Source organism: Athene cunicularia, assembly GCF_003259725.1.
Source record: "Athene cunicularia isolate RWA chromosome 14 unlocalized genomic scaffold, athCun1 chr14_part1, whole genome shotgun sequence".
Taxonomy (NCBI): Eukaryota; Metazoa; Chordata; class Aves; order Strigiformes; family Strigidae; genus Athene; species Athene cunicularia.
The window spans coordinates 16951727-16971347 of NW_020799118.1; the positions used below are offsets into that span (position 1 = coordinate 16951727).

Consider the following 19621-nt stretch of genomic DNA (forward strand, 5'->3'; position numbering starts at 1 on the left):
CAAGAGTGTTTCCATCCGGTTTACTCCCTCTATCTTATATAAAAGCACCAGCATACTGGTTTCTACTGTCCATACATGGCTATCTATGCTCTGCAAAGACTCAACTTGTTAGAACCCAGCTGCTTTCCAAGGACATGTCTCCTATTTTTCCAGAACATAGGAATTCTTGGTAAGTTTCCACAAAAAACTGCTTTGTTTGATGAACACAGTAGCCCTGGGTAAGCTTCCACAGAACAGTCAGGGCAAGCAGGATTATTAAGCAATATTCAGAAACCATTATAGGTCAATAAGTTGCAAAGCAGGTGATCATTTCCCTGAGTCACTGGGCACTGGATCCTGCACAGCAGAAATGCAGCGTGGTGGCTCCGGGGGCCGCAGGGACTGGTGGCAGGGGAAATCCCTGCTGCTGCCCTTGGAGCAGGCCGGGAGCAGCCTCCTGGCCCCGCCACGCAGCCCCCAGCTCCTGCTCCGCCGCTGAGGTGCTGCGAGGAGACACCCAACGTCCGCCAGATGTGGAGCTGCCTCCTCACCCAGGCTCTTTGGTGCGGGATGTGTGGTGCAGCACGTCACGTCCCTGAAACCCAGCTTCCCGCAGTGCCTCGATCCCACTGCTGGTGGGATTGATTTGTGTTCATCTGTCTGAACTGTTTGGGGTTTTTTTTATTTCAAAATCTCTAGTTTCAGATAGTCCCCCTGAAGGAACACAACAGAGTATGGATGCTTGTTCCGCACAAGTGGGGTAAGGGAGGGCTTTGCTGCTCCACTGGGGGTGCCTGCTGGCATCAGGCCAGCACTGAGGTGTGCTCAGGCCCCGGCCGGGGGGGCAGTGCGGTGGGGGAATGGCTACCCAAATGGCGAACTTCGGTCCATCCACCCATCCCGCCCCGGAGCTGGGAAGAGCCAGAGAAGGATCTTCTGGGTCACGGGGACGAGTGAACTTATTTTGGGGATGGAGCCTCGTGAATGACTCCCTCCTCCGCCTCCCCATCCCGTCCCGCCCCGACCCACCCTCCGCAGCGGGCGGCGGGGCCGGCACGTCCGTGGCAGCGAGCGGCGGTGAGTGCGCCCCGCCGGGACACCGGCCGGCCCGGGGCTGCGCGGGGAACGTGCAGGGATGCGCGGGGGATGCGCGGGGGATGCGCGGCGCAGCCCCGGTCGGCGCGGAGGCCTGGCCCAATCCCCGGCCCTTCTCACCCCCCTCCGGCCGGGGACGGGGCTCCCGCTGCCCTCCTCACCTCGGAGCCGGGGATCCCGCCCCGCTCCTGCCCCGCCGACCTCTCCAGCTTTGGGTTTGGTTTTTGTTGGTTTGGATTGTTTTCTTTCTGCTGTTTTCTCAGATTTCTGGTGGGTTTTCTTTCTGTGCAGCCCCTGGACAGGAGCTCCCCCGTGTGTTCCTCCTCCTTTCTTCTGCCAGTGACTGAAATGGGTGGGGATGGTGGAAATGGGGCACCTGTGGGGATGGGTTTGGGGAGGAGAAGCTGGTGCAGCTTCTTTTTCTTTGGAGGCTGGGCAGGAGGAAGGGTCTGACGGAGGGCGGCTGCTGACAGGGATTTTGGGGCTGATCTGTGCCTGAAAGGGAACGGCGACCTTTTTAGTAGTGACCATCTAACAGAAGAGAGAGCACTGCCGGGGCTGGTCCTGTCTGGGAGAGGCATGAGGCATGTGCGTGCTTCCCCATCTTGTGTAGCCCGAGAGCAGGTGAGTTTAGGGGCTGTCAGCACAGCGAAAGGGGGAGGCATTGCGAGGCAGAGTGGCTCGGGGTCATCTCTCCATCAGGGTCTGTTCTGTTGTGGAATTACTGTCAGTTTCGCACTTTGGAGTTGTTGCAGTTTCCCCGTGTTTGTGCACTGGCATTAGCTCAGATGGCCACAATAAATGGGACCCTGCAGGCTCGCTCGCAGCCTGGGCGTTTACATCTGCAGCTGAAGGTTGTGATGACACAGTCCCACGGTCCCTGAAAAAGGCCGCAGGTCTCCACGCACACAGCAGTCACCCCTCGGGCTGCTGTGAGCACCAGCCCCGGCCTTGGGCAGCCGGGGGAGTGGGTGCGTGGCTGACCCGTCAGCCCCACGCAGATGCGGCACAGGGGGGAGGCAGGACCCCGTGTCCATGCTGGCGAGCACTGCACGGGCTGCAACCGCCACCTGTCTGAGCCCAGCTGGCCCAAGGCTGCAAGGAGTCATCTGAGCTCTGCAGGTGATGGCACGGCTGCGCGGGGAAACATCTCTGGGCATGGGAAAATCAGAGATCTTCTTCAAGCATCTTAAATTGTCAGTTCCTCCCCACTGCCTATGCTGCAGATTTACTCTGCATCTGCTGGAGCTGCAGCAGTGCTGGTTGGTGTGGTGGCCAGTGGAGCTGCTCTGTGATGTATGCGACAAAAATACAGCTGAACCCATCTGTCCTCTTCTTCCCCATCCTCACCTTGATGGCAAAGATATTTACTATCACCTTTAGTGCCATTTTGTGTTAATACCCGTGGAATAAATTGTACTCGGGGAAATAACTACTAACACAGACACCGCACAACTTTCAATGTTCACACAAGTCTCAGGGTTTCAAACACTGAAAACTTCTGGCTTCGTCCCATTGCAGTCGCTGTTATGCATCTTGATAAACCTCTGGAGAAACACAGGGAGAAAAAATTATGGGGCTTTAAAGCTGTTAAATGTCACTGGTGTGTTTCTGTGTTTCCTAACAAGATTCTTCTTTTCTCCCCCCCCACACCCGACTCTTAAAGCAGTTGAGCTGGGGAATCTCTTGATCAAGCCATACTCTCCTGAGTCTGATCTTTGTGGGATCGCTGCTTTGCTTTGCAAACCAGAAGTCCCCAAAGAAGTGTGCCTGCCTCTGCCAGTGCCTCTGCCAGTCAGCATCCAGGTCAGAGCCTTGTGTTGCTGTCCTGCAACAGCCAAGTGGTGGCAGCTCTATTTGTGGCTGTGAAAAGGACAGGTCCACTGTCCTCTAGATTTGAACTGAAACAAAAATCCCAGCCTTCATCATGGGAGATATCTGGCACATTGGATTGATGGTACTTGTGTACATCTGGTTTCCCAAAGCTGCTGCTCAGAATCTCATAAAAAACCCCAGGGACCAAAAATCAGAGCAAACTCTTTTGATCAGTGAAGTAAATACTGACAGCCCCGGAGAGGACAATTCTGAGTTTGTGGAGCTCTACCACACCAGTGGTCAAACAGCCCGCTTGGATGGATACTATCTGGTCTTCTACAATGGCAATGGAAACCGAGCCTACAAAGTTTTAAGCCTCCAGGGAAAAGTTACTAACAGCCAAGGCCTCTTTCTTGTTGGCTCCTCTTCTGTGAACCCTTCTATAGTTATTCCTAAGAACACTATCCAGAATGGCCCGGATGCAATTGCTCTATACTATGGAAAAGGGAACTACAAAGAGGGCATGAGCGTCACAAGTTATGGACTAGTAGATGCCTTGGTCCATAAGACTAAGAAGACAGACAGAGCAGATACGCTGGTCAGGGTACTGACCCCTGGCAGAGATGCTTTCTTGGAGGACTCCTCCTTCAGGACCACGGATGAATCAATAGAAAGGTGCTGTGGGGCAGATTATCAGTGGATCTTCCAAATGGCCATGCCCACCCCAGGCGCAGACAACCACTGCATCCTAACTCCTCAGCTGAATGCATCTGCTGTCCTGATCAGTGAGGTCCTTGCTGCCTCTTCTTCTGAAGAGTTCGAGTTCATAGAGCTTCAGGGTCCCCACTCCACCATGCTGAAGGACATTGTTCTGGTGCTGATCGATGGTCGGACCAAAGACGTTTATTTCACCATGGACGTTTACGGCAAAACCTCACTGGATGGGCTACTTCTGATTGGTCCAGCACAAAGTAGAACCCCAGGTAAGGACTGCATTTTGATAACTACCTCAGAGCTGGAGGGGCGATCGGTCAATTTGGAGCTGGAGGATGCTGTCATTTTTTACTGTTGTTTGGTGTTCTGAGAGATCAATGAAAATGTGACTCAGAGCCCAGTGGCAGATAAAAAAGCAAATCAAATGTTAGAAGTTGTTGGAAAAGAAATTATATAAAGCAAATAAATCTTAGAAATTATTAGGAGAAGAGGAAAGAATGGAGGGCATCTTTTATGCCACTGTATAAATTCAAGGTTTGCTTTCATCTTTAATTGTGTCCTGTGTGGTACAATACCTTAATCTCAGAAAGGATATATTAGAATTGGAGACATTCAGAGAGGTCAGCTAGGATGGATAGTGCTCTGGAAATGCTTCCACAGAAGAAATAACTAAGTACACCTAGAAAAGGGAAAGCTTAGGAGGGCCCTGACAGAGGTTTCAGAAATGTGAGTAGCCTGAAGAAAGTCAACAGGGATCAATTGCCCACCCTTTCTCCTGGTACAAGAAATAAAGGGCATCAGAAGAAGGCAGGAGGAGTTGGTTTCAGGACAAACAAGTGGAGGTGGCATGTCTTGCAGTGGTGGTAGACCTGCAGAGCTCCAGGTGAGGGACCTCGTGGAGGTCACAATACCACGTGTGCCTTTGCTGCTTGGGAGGACACGGTTCTGGTCCCAGCCTGCCGTGGGACCCAGACTGTGCCACGTCTCCTTGAGGTGTCCGCTTCTCTGTGTGCTGCTTGGAGGTCATGCACAGCAGACACGTACTCTCTTCTCAAAAAAGCACAAGGGTTTTTCTTCCATGGCACCATCTGCAAATGTAGGTCACACGTGTATCGGCTGTGTGAAGCTGCAATCTAAACTTCCTCTCAACATTCAAAATTTCTTCCATGCCACCAGAGGAGGAAGAAATATCTTGTTATTTTGGGCACCTCAAAAGAAGATTTTGGCATCTGGAGACACTGACTCTGCAGATGTCTTGTGTAATTCACTGACTCATGATTTCTGAGTCAGGGAGTATATTCATCCCTTACAAAGCTGGTTCCCATAAAAATAAAGATTCTTTTGCAATTAACATTTTTTTTTAAAGCAGTTGAGTTCCTTTTTACAATTCAAACTGCTCCAAATACTCTCTCACCACAAGTAGAAGAGCTGATTGTCTCAGAACTGAGGTGCTCTGCTCTTACCTCTGAATGACCTGAGGCTCTTAGCAGTCAACAGCTAAGGGGGGGTGTCAAAGAAACTAATGCAAAAGCATGACCAGCTTTCAGAATAAGCAGGAAATTTCTAAGGATTATGTTTAACTTTTCCTCAGGACTCACTCCAGTCAAGAAAGTGACTGGAGATATGCTTTGGCATTTTTTTCCAATGAGGCTTTGTCAAGATGTCTCAAGCATACTGCACACACATTTTTGTGGAAGATTTTCCCCAAAAAACACCCAATGACACCGTGTGATTAAAAAATCATCTTTAAAGGATACTTTTGTAGTGACTCCATGAAGTTGATTTAACTTGACCACTTTAGATTTGGGACAAGAGCAGTTAAAATGGCTGCAGCTGTTAGCCCTGTATTTGTATGGTTTGTCTGCCTATCACTGCAGAGAACTTCAAGCTGTGAGAGCACTAGAGAAAAAGTCCTCCCTTGACAAATGCCAGTGTGAAAACTTTCAGTTGAATCACAGACTGGTTTGGGTTGAAGGGACCTTTAAAGATCATCTAGTTCCACCCCTGCTGCCATGGATAGGGACACCTTCCACTAGATCAGTTTTTTCAAAGACCCGTCCAACCTAAGCTTGAACACTTCCAGGGCAGAGCATCCGCATCTCACCACCCTCACTGTAAAACTTTTCTTCCTTATTGTTCTAATCTATATCTACCTTCTGTCAGTTTAAAACCATTACCCCTCATCCTATCAGTACAGGCTCTGGTAAAAAGTCTGTCCCCATCTTTCTTATAAGCCCCCTTTATGTATTGAAAGGCTGCAAGAAGGTCTCTGCAGAGTCTTCTCTTCTCCATGCTGAACAAGCCCAAGTCTCTAATCCTTTCTTCATGGGAGAGGTTCTTCCAGCCCTTGGATCATCTTTGTGGCCCTCCTCTGGATCTGCTCTAACAGGTCCACATCTTTTTTGTGCTGAGACCCCCAGAGATGGACGAAATACTCCAGGAGAGTGGAGTAGAGGGGGAAAATCACCTCCCTTGACCTTTTGACCACTCTTCTTTTGATATATATATATATATATATTCCCAGAATATAATCAGCTTTCTGGGCTGCAAGTGCACATTGACAGCTCATGTCCAATTTTCTGTCTGCCAGTATCCCCAAGTCCTTCTCTGCAGGGCTACTTGCTATCCAGTCATCCCCCAGTCTGTACTGATAGTGGTGACTGCCATGACCCTGGTGTAGGACCTTGCACTTGGCCTTGTTGAACTTCACATGGGCCCACTCCTCCAGCCTGTCAAAGTCCCTCTGGTGTCCCTCCCCTCGAGTGTATCAACTGTATCATTCAGCTCAGTGTCATCCACAAACTTGTTGAGGGTGCACTCACTACCTAACATTAATGAAGATACCGAACCGTACTGGTCCCAGTACAGACCCCTAAGGGACACCACTTGTTACTGATCTCCATTTGGGCATGGATGTTTTGACTACAACTGTTTAGATGCAGCCATCCAGCCAATTTCTTATCCACTGAATACTCCATCCATCAAACCCGTATCTCTTCAACTTAGAGACAAGGGTGTTGTGTGGGACCATGCCAGACTTGCAGAAGTCAAGATAGACGACATCAGTTGCTCTTCCTTTATCCTCCAATGCAGTTGCTCCATTGTAGAAGGCCGCCAGAGTAGTCAGGCAGGGGGAGAAATAGTCCCCTGTGCAGGGGTGCAGGAGGGCTGAGGCACAGGACTGTCCCTTAGTGTGCAGGTGCCCTGGTGGCACTTCTCAAGGAGTAACCACTTCTCCTTGCCCTTTGGCCTCTCATGTGATTCCGCCATTAATGTTTGTTCCCTGGAGCCATTTACACAGGGAGAAGTATAGAAAAGTCAGAAGTCTGCTGCTTTTTAATGTCCTCAGCAGTTCCTGCTGCGTGCTGGGGAAATAGCTTGTGAACAGAACAGTAAATACGAGAAAGGAAATTGGGAAGCTCATGAAATTGGGAAACTCCACCAAACCTCAGCCTTAATTTTGCATGCTGGTGTCTTGGGCCTTTGCTGAATATGTGTGCGTGTGTATGTGTAAGAGTGTTTGTGTTTGTAAAAAACATGGACTATTAAATGGTAGAATAAAATGTAAATTATTAAATATTTTTGTGTACTATTAAAGTAACTGCTACCTGAAAGGTTAATGGATTTTTAAGATCTCTTTTAGAATTAAAAATTTCCTTTACTGTAGACTAAGCCATATCAGCACTTGCTTTCCAGCTCCTCTGCTTACACATGAATGAGCTCCTCTGTTCACAGAACCAAAATAGCAGGGTGAACTCTGCTCAGATTTCCCCCTCCAGTCTCCTCTGTATCCTTTGTGAATCTGGCCACAAATGGGGAAATTCAGGCTGAGCAAACATGAGAAATGTTAGTGAGCAGAAAGATGGGGTAGCAGATGCCAAATTTGCAATAACCAAACAAAACCACTTTCTGAAGTTCCTGTGTCCTGCACTCCAGGACCGAAGAGATGCTGGTTTCCTACGTGGTGGGTATCTCTCGTGTGTTGCTTACGTGCCACTGTTGTTCCTTTCCTTGCTGTTGTGCAGTGGATCTGCCATTCCCAGAGACCACCACCCGTCCTGTCCTCAGAGGTGGCCCCAATGCCATTGCCCTCTACAGAGGCAACAGCAGCAGTCTTGGCCCAGGGAAGGTGCTGCCAGTGACCGGCCTGTTGGACGCCTTCGTGTACACGAGCAGTGAGGAACCAAACCCTGAGCTGCTGGAGATCCTGACCCCTGGCAGACCTGCCTACCAGGAAAAGCGGTGAGAGGCTGCTCACTGGGCAGGGCTGGGAGGAGAGATAGGCACCAGAGTCACCCTTGTCTGCTGGGGTCACCCCTGCCTTGTGCCCCACACCCTGGTCAGGACTGGAAGACAAGGGCCACCTGCAGCCCAGGGTCTCCCTGTGGCAGTACTGAGTCCCAGACCTTTTGCTCTTCGTCATTTGAGGTTGTAGATGTCCCCCTCTCCACAATAGCCCTGGTGCAGCAGTACGGTTGCAGAATAAAGTACTTGAGAAGGAGTTTTCTGACCAAATGATTGCTGATTTTTATTTTATAATTGTAACTATTTATTGTTTAGAAAGGTGTAATGGTCAATATAATAAATTTTCCAGTACCATTTTCAACAAGTAAAGGTTATTCTTAGGTTCAGGATGGAATTTCCGGTCAAAATGACAGTGAGGGAGGGACTTCAGTAACACTTGCCTGACCCAGGAGGAAATGTCTGCCCTGCTTCATCCAGACCAAGGACTGGAAGCAGGGTTACTGTTCATTCCGGGTTGAGAAACTTTCTTGTTGGTTTTGGGGTTTCTTTTTGTCTTTGAGTTGAGAGAAATGTTACTCTGACTTTTGTGAGACATGAGAACTGTTTCCTTCACATTTGAGGCATGCTCCACTGACGGGAGAAAGATGACAGAGTGGATAAAAGACAGTGGAGCAGGTGGAGGAGCAGAGGCAGCAAGGTGCCATGCATGTGAAGATGGGGTGGGATGTGTAGAACTAGGCAATAAGCAAAAAATATCTGAGCAAGCTCTTGTCTGTGGTTCTGATGATAAAGCACCAGACTCTGCATCTGTGTAACTGTCAACTAAATAGCAATGTCCTGGCTCTGTAGCTGAAGGAGATTCACCCTTCCTGGATGGGCCTGTGAAAAGACCATTTGAGACCATACCACATCAGGAAAGGGCATAGCTTACTCCCATGACAGGGTGACCACCTATTCACAACATATTCCTATTCCCTTCTTTGCTTGTCTACCTCCCGCTTGTGAAACAAAATCTGCACTTGTCCAGTAAGGAGGTGGTCTCCTTCCCTGAGGAGCTCTGCTCTGTGCAGCTCCTCGCATTGGGGCTTCACAGAATCATAGAATAGTTTGGGTTGGAAGGGACCTTTAAAGGTCATCTAGTCCTACCCCTTTATCCTCTTCACCTTGGAGCTGAGGGCTCTTACTCAAGCATTTCATCCTCAGGTGCTGCCTTTCCAGTCTCTCTAGCTGCACCCTACCAGTCTTCCCAGGGGTCTCAGGACGAGCACAAATGTGTCTGTACTGTCTTGCTTGTCTTCAGTCAAAAAAGCAGCCAGTGCTAGAATAGAATGGGTTGGATGAAGCCCATGATCTTCTCTCTCAAGATTTAGTGAGTTCTCAGGCTTTTTTTTGAGACAAGGATATACTGATGAGGATGGGATATCTTTCCAGACCTTGTGAAAGGAGAAGACTATAAGTGCATGGTTTCTCCCTCTGATGCAGGCAGGTGTGACTGGCAGGTGAAGAGCACTCAGGTCTCTGGCTGGCAGCTCATATTTTCCTTCATTTACATGTCTGTCTCTTTCAGGCACCAGCTGGGAGATGTGTCCATGAACCAATGCAACTGCTGCTCGGTGACCCGGGACTCCTTGTCCTACGTCCTCAGCAGACCCACCCCTGGCAAATTCAATGATTGCCCCCGGAAACGCTTCAGCCAGACTCTCTCTTTCTGCCTTCATGTAGCAGGTGACCATTAGTTATTTCTGCTCCTGTAGGCAGGACCTGCTAAGGACAAGAACACATGCACAAAGCCAGAGATGTCCAGGAAGACCACCCAGAGTCATGCTGGGTTGTGTGAACGTAACACCAAAGGAAACATAGCTAGGACACCTGACAATTTTCTGCAATACTTTTCTTCATGGCAACCCATGCCAAGATGAGCTTCTTCAGTCTTCATCCCCATCGCCAACTACTTGGGGTGAAGAGAAGCCTTTTCAGGCCCTCTGAGTGATAAGCAGGAGCTGAGCTGCACCCATCCCAGAATAAGCTGGATCTCATGATGGAGGTTGCACTGTCTGGGTAACAATGGGCTTTTTGTTTTGTAGATTGTCAGGAGTGGCTCCTGAAGTCAGAAGAGATTCTGATGACTCTGGTCCAGGCCCTTGATGGATCCTGCAACTGTGGCCTCTCTGCTGCCTACTTCAAAGGTGAGCTGGGCAGGAACGGGGCAGCCCAGGCGCCACCAGTGGTTAATGCCCATTTGCTTCTGATTTTCAGCCTTGTGTTCCCTGTTGCATTGTGTCCTCCTGGCTTGGATTCTAGCTAATTTGAACTTGGTGCTGATGACAGAAGTGTTGAGTGTTAGGCAGAGCATGGTGCTCTTCTTCCATGTTACACAGAGTGCTCCCGTCCACAGGTCCACCAGCACACATCAGTGCTCATCTGCAGATCACCAGCTATTTTGGCCTTGAGCATTTGCAGCCAGATATTTGTGGCAACAGGGCTGACATCACTAGGAGTTTGTTGCCTACTTGACTTTATAAGCCTACTTGACCATCTAAGCCAAGCTGAAGCAGAAATGCAAGCGGACTCACTGGTCTGTGTTGCTTTGCTGCTATCTCTGCTAGTTAGTGCGTGAGTGTATGAGCACATGCAGACACGTGAAGAGAAGAGCCATGACCTTGCAGCCTGCATTTGCAGTAGCATTATGTTTAACTTGTGTTTAGGCGCCCCCCAAAGAGACCATTCTGTTCACTGTTGGGACTGCAAGGCTTCAGAAAGGTGAAGACAGTATCTGGGCATGCCGTGTGACTTGTCACAGGATGCCCCTTGGCACAAGCAGAGCTCACAGTATTGTCTGGATGTCATGAGCTGCCCTGGGTCAGCCTGACCAGGAGGGCAGTGGTGGTAGAGATGAGCTGGTGAGCTCTGTGTCTCTTCCAGGAGAAAGTGGGTCTTTGGCAGCGTGGGGAAACTGAGGCATTTCTCTCCTTGCCTCTGCAGAGCCAAAGGCAGCCTGCCAGGACCTGGGGCTGGTGTTCACCACTCTGCTAACTGCTAAGTCAGAGGACCAGTTGAGCAGCCTGCTGCTAGCCTTCAAGACCTTCCTAGAGACGCCCAGACTTGCGCATTTTGACAGAATGAACATCACAGCAGAAAGCTCCTGCTTCAATGATATTAATGTGCCAAACTTCCCTCCAGGTACCAGTCATCATTCCTGCAGGCTGGGGATACAACGTGTTTGAGGGTGGACATGTGGGTCTAGCTCTCCTAGAGGAGGGAGACGTCCCTCCCTCCATTTCCCCAACTCTGGCAAAGATCCCTTCCAATTTCATCACATCCAGTTACTAGAGCCCATATTGCTTATTATCTGGAATACAGCAAGCTCTGTTGTTACAGCTGGAACTAGCCAGAGTATTTCCTGAGTTTTTCTAAGGGGTATAGAGCACACAGATGATAAAAATCTGATCCAGCATCTCACCCCAGCAAAATAGCGTACAACATTGTGTTGTTTCCCTGGGGCTCTGTGCTTAGGCCCATATTTATGACAGTTTTGCCTTCTAAGGTGTCCCATCAGAGACACCAGTAAGGACTCAAGAGCCTTCTCTGCAAGTGGCCAAGCTACTCATCAATGAGGTGAACCCAGACACCCCAGGGGGAGGAGAGGATGCAGAATACATCGAACTCTTCTACACTGGACAGACACGCTTTGACCTTCAGGGATACTGGTTGGTCCTCTACAACGGTAAAAATAACCGGTCCTACAGGGTGTTGGAGCTGTCTGGACACCATACAGACGAGCTGGGTTACTTCTTGGTGGGGAGCAGCACCATGAGTCCAGCACCCATGATCAGGCTGCCCCCCAACACCATCCAGAACGGGGCAGATGCTGTGGCTCTCTACTACAGCAACACCAGCCTCTACACAGTGAACATGGCTGTGACGGCAGAGGGGCTGGTGGATGCTGTGGTGTACACATCCCGAATGCCGGAGAGGGCAGAGGAGCTGGTCAAAGTGCTGGTACCAGGGCAGAGCATCCTGTATGAAAATGATTCTCACAGCACTGAGGATGAGTCTCTGAGCCGCTGCCACAGCCTGAGCACAAAACTGCAGAGCAGCTTCCAGGTGGGTTGAGAGCAGATGTCCTTTCTCTGACTATTGTCACCGGGAGGGCAGCAGTCATGTTTCAGTATGTCCTTTATTTGGGGGAGCGGGGTGTTCTGGTGAGCCACATCTACCTCCTGCCATCTGCTGATGCTCTTACCAGCCCTCACCTCCCTGGTCTGTTCACCTGCCTGTTGTTGAACAGTTAACAGCTCCCTGCCCTGTGCAGTGTAGCTCTGACCCAGGAGATCCCTGCAGACAGCTCACATGTCACCAAGCCCAGACCAGAGAGTCTGCTTTTGGGCAGCATCCTGGACACTCAGGTTACCCCAAGCCAGATGTGGAGCTGCCTCCTCACCCAGGCTCTTTGGTGCGGGATGTGTGGTGCAGCACGTCACATCCCTGAAACCCAGCTTCCCGCAGTGCCTCGATCCCACTGCTGGTGGGATTGATTTGTGTTCATTTGTCTGAACTGTTTGGGGTTTTTTTTATTTCAAAATCTCTAGTTCCAGATAGTCCCCCTGAAGGAACACAACAGAGTATGGATGCTTGTTCCACACAAGTGGGGTAAGGGAGGGCTTTGCTGCTCCACTGCTGGTGCCTGCTGGAATCAGGCCAGCACTGAGGTGTGCTCAGGTCCAAAACTGGCACAGTAAAGCTGCTTTAGAAGCAGAAGATGTCTGCTGGTAGGAGAGATGTGCATTTGCAGTGGGAGAGGATCACAAGGAAGCGATGCCATGGGCTGGAGACACAAGTGTAGAAGTGCTCCCCACAGTAGGGCAAGAAAATGGCTCCTAGTCCCGAGCGTGGGAGGGAAGGCAATGATGGGGCTGTGTGGTGAGGGGACCCCATGGTCAGGACAACCCTTGAACAGATGGTAGGAGTCAGGAGCAGCTGATCTAAGGCAGAACCACCACGTCCTCTTCAAGCCTCACCAGGGAGCCATAGGAGGCTCTTGGTAAACACCATGAGCAGCTGTGGCTCCACCTGAAGGAATGGGAGCAGCAGTGGTGGCGGCAGCTTCTGTGTCTCCCTGCAGGTGTCCGTGGTGACGCCACTGAGGGAGAACTTCTGCAGCAGCTCCTCGGCACTGGTCCCTCCTGCCATCCGCATCAGCGAGCTGTGCTTGGCCAGCAGCACTACCCCCCACCGCTTTGTTGAGCTGGAGGGGATGCCTGGCACCAGCCTGGGAGGGCTCAGCCTGGTCTTCCTCTCGGGGAAGGAGGGCGAGGCACATGCCAGCATCACACTTAGGGGGACCATCGGAGCCACAGGGCTGTTCGTGTTTGCACTGGACGGAGGACACGGGCACGGTGAGGCTAATGGCATGGACCCGCCACATGGTCTGTCTTCAAACAAATGGGCAGATGGTTCAGTGGCTTTGAGGAAAGAGAAGGAGGAGGGTGCATGGCATGGGGAACAACTCTTTCTTGCCTTTCCTGTCCTTTATTCTTTTTTTTCTCTCTTTGTTCTGCGTGGGCTGTTCCATCACATTCCAGCTGAGAAGGTGCTTAATCCTCCTCAGTGCCTCTGCTGAGCTCCCCGTGCAGGGCAGACGGGCAGGGGGACTGAAAGCTCCTCCTGCTGGTACCAAGACAAGGGGATTTTAGGAGAAGCAGGGTCCAGCTGGACTTGGGTCGTTCACTGATGTTCACTGAGCCCTGCAGTGCTGCTGTCTCTTCCTGGTCATGAGGTGGTGTTTCCTCAGCACATCTGTTTATCTTGATTTATTTTTTGTTCACCTTAAATTCTGACTGGGCTGCATGAAGAGGACTCTGCATCTCAGAGGAAGCTTGATCTTTTTGGAAACCTGTGTTCACAGGAAGCAGTCACTTCTTTACAGCTTTACTTCACCACCATTATTTTGTCTCCCGTTTCTGTTCTTGGAGTTCTTCTTGTTACCAGCTTGTCCTGTCAGGCTCAGGCTCACTAACACTACCTAGATGTTCACCCCGTCTATTCCCCTGGCATTTCCAGATGGGACTAACCTGACTTTCAAGGACATCTCTGCTGCTAGTGAAGGCTTCAACACTATTGCTGTGTACAGCACCAGCTTGACTCCTGGTGGCACAAAGGCAACAAACTTGGTGGATGCCTTGGTGTACACGTGTGAGCCCAGCACAGCTGCAGTACACTTGGGCTTCCTTGGACCATCTTATGCTGTGCCCTGCAAGGATGACAGGTGAGGTCGCTTCTCTGGAAAAAAGTCTTTGGGTTCCCTGTGCCCAGAGCCTCTGGCTGGCGTGTCGCTGAGCTTGCTGCCTTGTCCTGCCTCCTGTATGGCTGAATGCACCCACCAGCACTGTGATGAAAAACAGAGAGGTATGTAGCACATTGCAGTGGAAAAGGCTTCCCTGGTTTTGGTGTAGGGAATTGAACTTTGTTCCTCCACTGCTTACTTAACTTGCTTCCCCCAAGGGATGTGTATGGCATCACATGAAGGCCTGCAGCCTTTACAGACAGCAGATGAATCTGCATCTTTGTGAAACTTTTTCTTTAAAGAAAAAAACCCAAACAACAAATCAAACAAAAAAGGATATCTCTGTGAGCAGTAGAACAAAACAAAACCCAACATCCCTTTCACTCCTAGGTGGACCCATCAACAAATAGGGCTGAACCTTTCTCTTGGTGGGAATACTAGCAGAGTTCCTCCTGTCCACTTCTGTTTGTTAATTAAATCTGTCCTCCTCAAGTCCTCTGCTCCCCTGTCCCATCTGGTGTGACAGGAGGTTCTGTGTTGTAGCCTCCACTACAAGCACGTGTGCACAGAGCATGACCCCATGTGCATGGTTTTCCTGGGAAACTCAGCTTCCAGCTGGCTGAAACATTGTGCTGAAACCTTCACCGGAGTGGTTATTCACAAAGTCGGGGCAGTGGTTTGCTGGGAGATCTCACATGGGCTGACTCCAGGCAGCTCTGTCAGTCCAGTCCTAAGTGACCGCATCCAGAAAAGCTGCTTCCTCACACCATGACCAAGTTTCTAAGCTCTGGTCTGGGAAGGGAAACAATAGCTTAGTGAAATGCAGGGGCAGATATTGTGTAGCTTGGAAAACATCCTGGAGGACAAACTCCTAATTTTGGGAGGCTGGCTGTAATGAGGCAGCAATCTTACTCCTACAGCAGCCAGTCAGACCAAATAGGTTAGGTCTGGCCAAGCCCAGGTCTTTTCCACCTGGTGGAGCTGGCTGGACCCATTTCTGTGATGGCTCTGTGAAAATTTCAGCTCTAGCTCCAGCAAACTCTCCATCATTCCCAGCAGCATCAGGAACTGGAGCCCGGGGGGGTGGGGGGTGTGGTTGGAGGTGGAAGGAAAGGTGCGTGACGTGTTGGTGAGCTCTGACTCCTCTTCTGGGGACAGGCCCATGTCCCTGAGCCGATGTGCCCGTGGCAATGACAGCGCAGAACTGCAGTTTGCCATCTCGGACCCCACCCCTGGTCTGCAGAACAGCTGTCCCCAGGATGCCTTCGCAGTGGACCTCCACCTCTGCCTCCTGACACCCAGTGAGTGTGTGGAGCTGGGTGCCTCCACTGGTGCAGGGTGGGAGGGCTGGGATGGGGAGGCTGGCCCCAACTTCCCATGGCATGGAAGGGGGATGCTGGTGGGGACCCTGCTGTCTCCCAGTTGTGAAAGGGTATGTGCTGGAGGAGAGCTGGTGCAGACACCCCTGTGTGATGCGATGCCGCCATTCCTAGACAGCAGCTTCACACACAGCTTCAGCGTGTGCTCGTATGAAGGTGGCCACGTATTTCATTTGAGATGTCTCTGCTCAGGCAGGGCCAAGCCCTGCTTGGGATTTCTTTCTGTAGTTTTAGATTTGCATCAACAGCAGGAAAACCACTTCAGGCCTCTCGTGATGGTAGGGGCACAGTCAGGGAAACTGCCAGCAAACCCTCCTGTCTCAGCCCATCTGTGGGAACAAAGCACTGTGGCTCAGTCCTGGCTCTGGAGCCAGCAAGCAGAAGTACAGTGGGTTCTCCAGCCCCTGCAAAGGCCATGCTTGGATCAGCTTGGGGCAGTCAGGACCTGGGTCAAATGAAATGGAGGTTCCTCCTCCAGTCTCCTGAGGGGGGCAAGCAGTGGACCTCTCCCAGCACGAGAGACCCTGTGCTGGCCTGTGTGGTGGGAGCTGTGGGGAACACCTCTTCCCCACTGCCCTGGGAGGATGGTGAAGGAGTTAAGCTGGCGTATATGGTGGTAGAAGGCCAGAAGTGGAGATTCACCATGCAGGAGGGGGGGCAGAGGAGGGTGGGATGCAGAGGCGGCTGGGATGCAGGCTCTGCAGGAGCTTTGCTCCTGAGCTCAGGGGTGAAGGCAAGTGTTTTTGAAGGGGCACAGAGTTGAGAGCTTATTAACACCACCAAGCTGCACTCAGAACCTGCACTACTCCTTTTCCTCTAGACTGTTCCACGTGGACCCTGCACCACAGGAGGTTGCTGGAAAGCTTGGGAAGGGCCTTGGTGAGCTCCCTAGAGGAGAAGTGCTCCTGTGGCATCTCTGAGCTCTACCTGAAAGGTTGGTGCCCTGCTCTGCTTAGCCGGTTTGCAGTGTCCTTCCTCAACCACCCACAGCTGCTCATCATCAGGATGGTCCCTTCTTAAGCCAAACTTGCAGGCTTGCACTGGAGTGAGGGGAACTGGAGGAGCAGTGGTGGGTATATGGGGTTTCAGTGAAGAGAGCTGGAGAGAGCCTGACACAAGCTGCCTACTAGTGGAAGGGCAAGCTAGAGGGACTGTGAGGCATGGAAGTGCCTGATAATGCCTGGAGATGTCTGCTAGCCAAACTGAATATCCTAAACCTGCAAAGCAAAATGCCATTTGCACTCTGGAGGACTCCTGTTCTCAACTCTTTTTCTATCAGTCTTCTTCAGTATCCTATATTTATTCGAAGTACTTGGACCAAAAAGTCACTTCTTGAGGTTTTAGGGACATACAGTTTTTGAGGGATAGGAAGAAATGTTTCTTATATTTTGGCTGGTTTTGTAAGGAAATGAAGGGTTCACAGCCATGCTTTGTCCCTGTTGCCCAAGTACCTTTTTGACCCTTTGAACAATTTTAGACAATTCTCACCAATGGGTAGAGATCATGAAGTTACCAAGTGTAGTACAAAGTATTCTGCTGGGCTAGGAGGACAACTCCAAGCCCCTTTTGTCACTGAAAGAGAGCTGAGCATGTGCTCAAGTCACCTGTAAGATAGCATGGCAGCGTGATTTCAGAGAGGTGGGGAGAAGAGGTTGAAGAGCATGGGAGCAGGAGGGTGTTACTAGAGCAGGGCATGAAGTCATGGGAGCATGTTCCCAAACAGCTGGAAGGTTTCCAACCACCTCCCACCCGCTGTTGTTTCTCCGCAGAGCTGAACCTGACATGCACAGACTCCCTGGTGAAGGTCTGGGGCCAGGTGTGGGCTCGGCAGCCAGAGCAGCAGCAATCCATTGAGACCTGGCAGCAGGGCTTCCTGGCCAGCCCCCATCCCTTCTCTGTGGATGGGAGAGTCCTGAAAACCAGTCCTGAGTGCATTGCCCCCAAAAATGCACCAGCCATGTCGCAGCACAGCAGTGGTGAGTAGGAGCTAAGCACAGTGATCTGCTTCCAGCACAGTCAGCAGAATCACAGAATCATCTAGGTTGGAAAAGACCTTGAAGATCATCCAGTCCAACCAGAGCTGGGGCCAGGGTCAGACCATATGTCCACATGAGTGGGGCAATGAAGGGCAAGCCACCTCTGATGATGCTTCAAAACACACTTTACCTCTGGTGATGCTTCCCAAACACAGCTGCCTTCTGGAAACTGGTGGGTCATTACGAGAGGTAACGATGGTTCGTTCTTCCAGTGTGATGGGGTAGTCAGTCCTGTCACACCAATACCTCTGGAAGTTTGGGTGTCTAAATCTTCTCATGAGACTGGGCTTCACTGAGGATCCCCTTGCTTTTGGAGCTGTTGGACAGACAGCCCAGAAGCCCTGAAGGCCAACTGCTTAGAGCAGTGGCTGACACCCAGGCTGGAGCTGGCCAGAGCGGGCACACCACAGAGGATGCAGCAGGGGAGTGGAAGAGTGGTCTCCAGAGCAGGGGTCTGGGGAGCCCAACCTGTTGTTGCCCAGAGAAGTTATGGGTGTCCCACCACTGGAAGTGTTCAAGGTCAGGTTAGAGAAAGCTTTGAGCAACCTGATCTAGTGAAAGATGTCCCTGCCCACGGCAGAGGACTGTACTAAGTGACCTTTAAAGGCCCCTTCCAAACAACCCAACCCAAGCCGTTCTGTGACTGTGAGCCTATGACCTCCTGGTGGCACCCTGTGCTGGGAAAGGTCATGGCTACAATTTTCTGTCTCTGCCTTTGTATCCTCAGCTTCCTTTCAGGGCTGGGAAATCGCCCTGTTTGTCATGGGATCTCTCCTGCTCATGTTCTTGTTGGTCGGCCTGACATTTTATGTCATCAAAAGGTGAGGAACCACCTTCCCATCTGTCTTGCATCTCTCACACTCCCCTTCCCCAGCACTTCCTCTCTAATTGCTGCACAGGGACCTGCTCCTTCACCTATAGATGTAGGTGAACACCTACATTCAGATGCTGCATCCAAACACTCCAGTATGTTGCTCCTAATTTTTGCAGCAAAGCCCCTTTGCTTTTGATGCAGCAGATTGCAGGTTCTGCAGGTTAAGACAACCACCAATAAACCCACAGGTAACGCCAGGCATGTCAGTGGACACAGCGTAAAGGCCACCAATCTTGCAATGTGCTGTGGTGGGAGAGCAGAAAGCTGAAGGCACATGGCATGCAAGGGGCAGTGAGAGATGGTGCTTTGGCTACAGGGAAGAGGTCTTCCTTAGAGCAGGGTGGAAGCAATGGAGAGTTTAGGATTACTTTAGGATTAAGTAATTACTCATCATTCCTTAATGTTGCCAGCAGGCAAACAACAGCTTAACACTTAGGCTGTATGTTTCTCTGAAATAAATATTGTATTGGAAGGGTTATTTAACAAGCACGGGTGACTTTTTTCCAGTAATTTTTACTAGTCTCTCATAATTTGATATGGGGCTGATGTGCAAGAGTTAGAAATTACATAAGTTCTTAAAATAGATTTGGGGAATAAAAAACTCAAAATGTATTTTTTAAAAGGAATTTTTAAAATACATCAGATTTAGGGAAGCTCCTTCAGAAACCAGGGTGATTGATGTATATGTGCCAGGTGATGGCAGGTGTTCTGCTCCTGGATTTCCCCCAAATGTTAACAGAGACCTTAGGAAACTGCCTGCTGCAGGTTGGTCATCCAGCCTCTTCATTGTAAGTGCAAAGCTGAGATGCAAATTAGCTGCCTGGTACAAAAGAGCAGAGCAACTGATCTTGCATTTTTCTTTGTCTGTTGCTTTTCAGACATCCCCAAAATTACACCAACATCGAAATGAATGACCGTGGGGAGATTGCAGCAGACTTCTAACACTCCTGGGCACAGCTGCAGCAGCAGGGTCTAACAGCACTGGGGCCAAGCGTGTCTCTGTGAGGGACAGACTGGCTGTCCAGCTCCCCCATCCACAGGGAAGGACCTGCAAATGCCCAGATGTATATATACATATATGTGTGTGTATACAGCTCTGTGTGTATGTATGTATACAAATACCTGAATTATTTTTACACTTCTAAATTTTGACCTCAGACTCAAGGTGTTCAAAGAAACAGGCTGGGGACCAATTCTAGGC

The 19621-nt window shown here is 50.5% G+C and overlaps 1 protein-coding gene across 1 annotated transcript; it reads left to right on the forward strand.

Annotated features, from left to right (window-relative positions):
• Nucleotides 1–1009: 1009 nt before the first annotated feature.
• LOC113485559 lies at nt 1010–19456 on the forward strand. Its single transcript, XM_026858782.1, has 14 exons — nt 1010–1056; nt 2744–3872; nt 7629–7845; nt 9416–9573; nt 9933–10034; nt 10831–11028; nt 11393–11952; nt 12971–13244; nt 13909–14113; nt 15290–15432; nt 16331–16444; nt 17280–17486; nt 18274–18367; nt 19299–19456. Exons 2-14 carry the CDS (start codon nt 3002–3004, stop codon nt 19360–19362), a joined length of 3207 nt encoding a protein of 1068 aa, XP_026714583.1. The 5' UTR covers nt 1010–1056; nt 2744–3001; the 3' UTR covers nt 19363–19456.
• The last annotated feature ends 165 nt before the right edge of the window (nt 19457–19621 follow it).

Excerpts from the sequence above, each read along its gene's own strand:
- LOC113485559 (XM_026858782.1), top strand. The coding sequence starts at position 3,002 with ATGGGAGATATCTGGCACATTGGATTGATGGTACTTGTGTACATCTGG. Across the intron at positions 3,873-7,628 it reads AGCACAAAGTAGAACCCCAG|TGGATCTGCCATTCCCAGAG; the intron begins GTAAGGACTGCA and ends GCTGTTGTGCAG. Across the intron at positions 17,487-18,273 it reads CATGTCGCAGCACAGCAGTG|CTTCCTTTCAGGGCTGGGAA; the intron begins GTGAGTAGGAGC and ends TTGTATCCTCAG.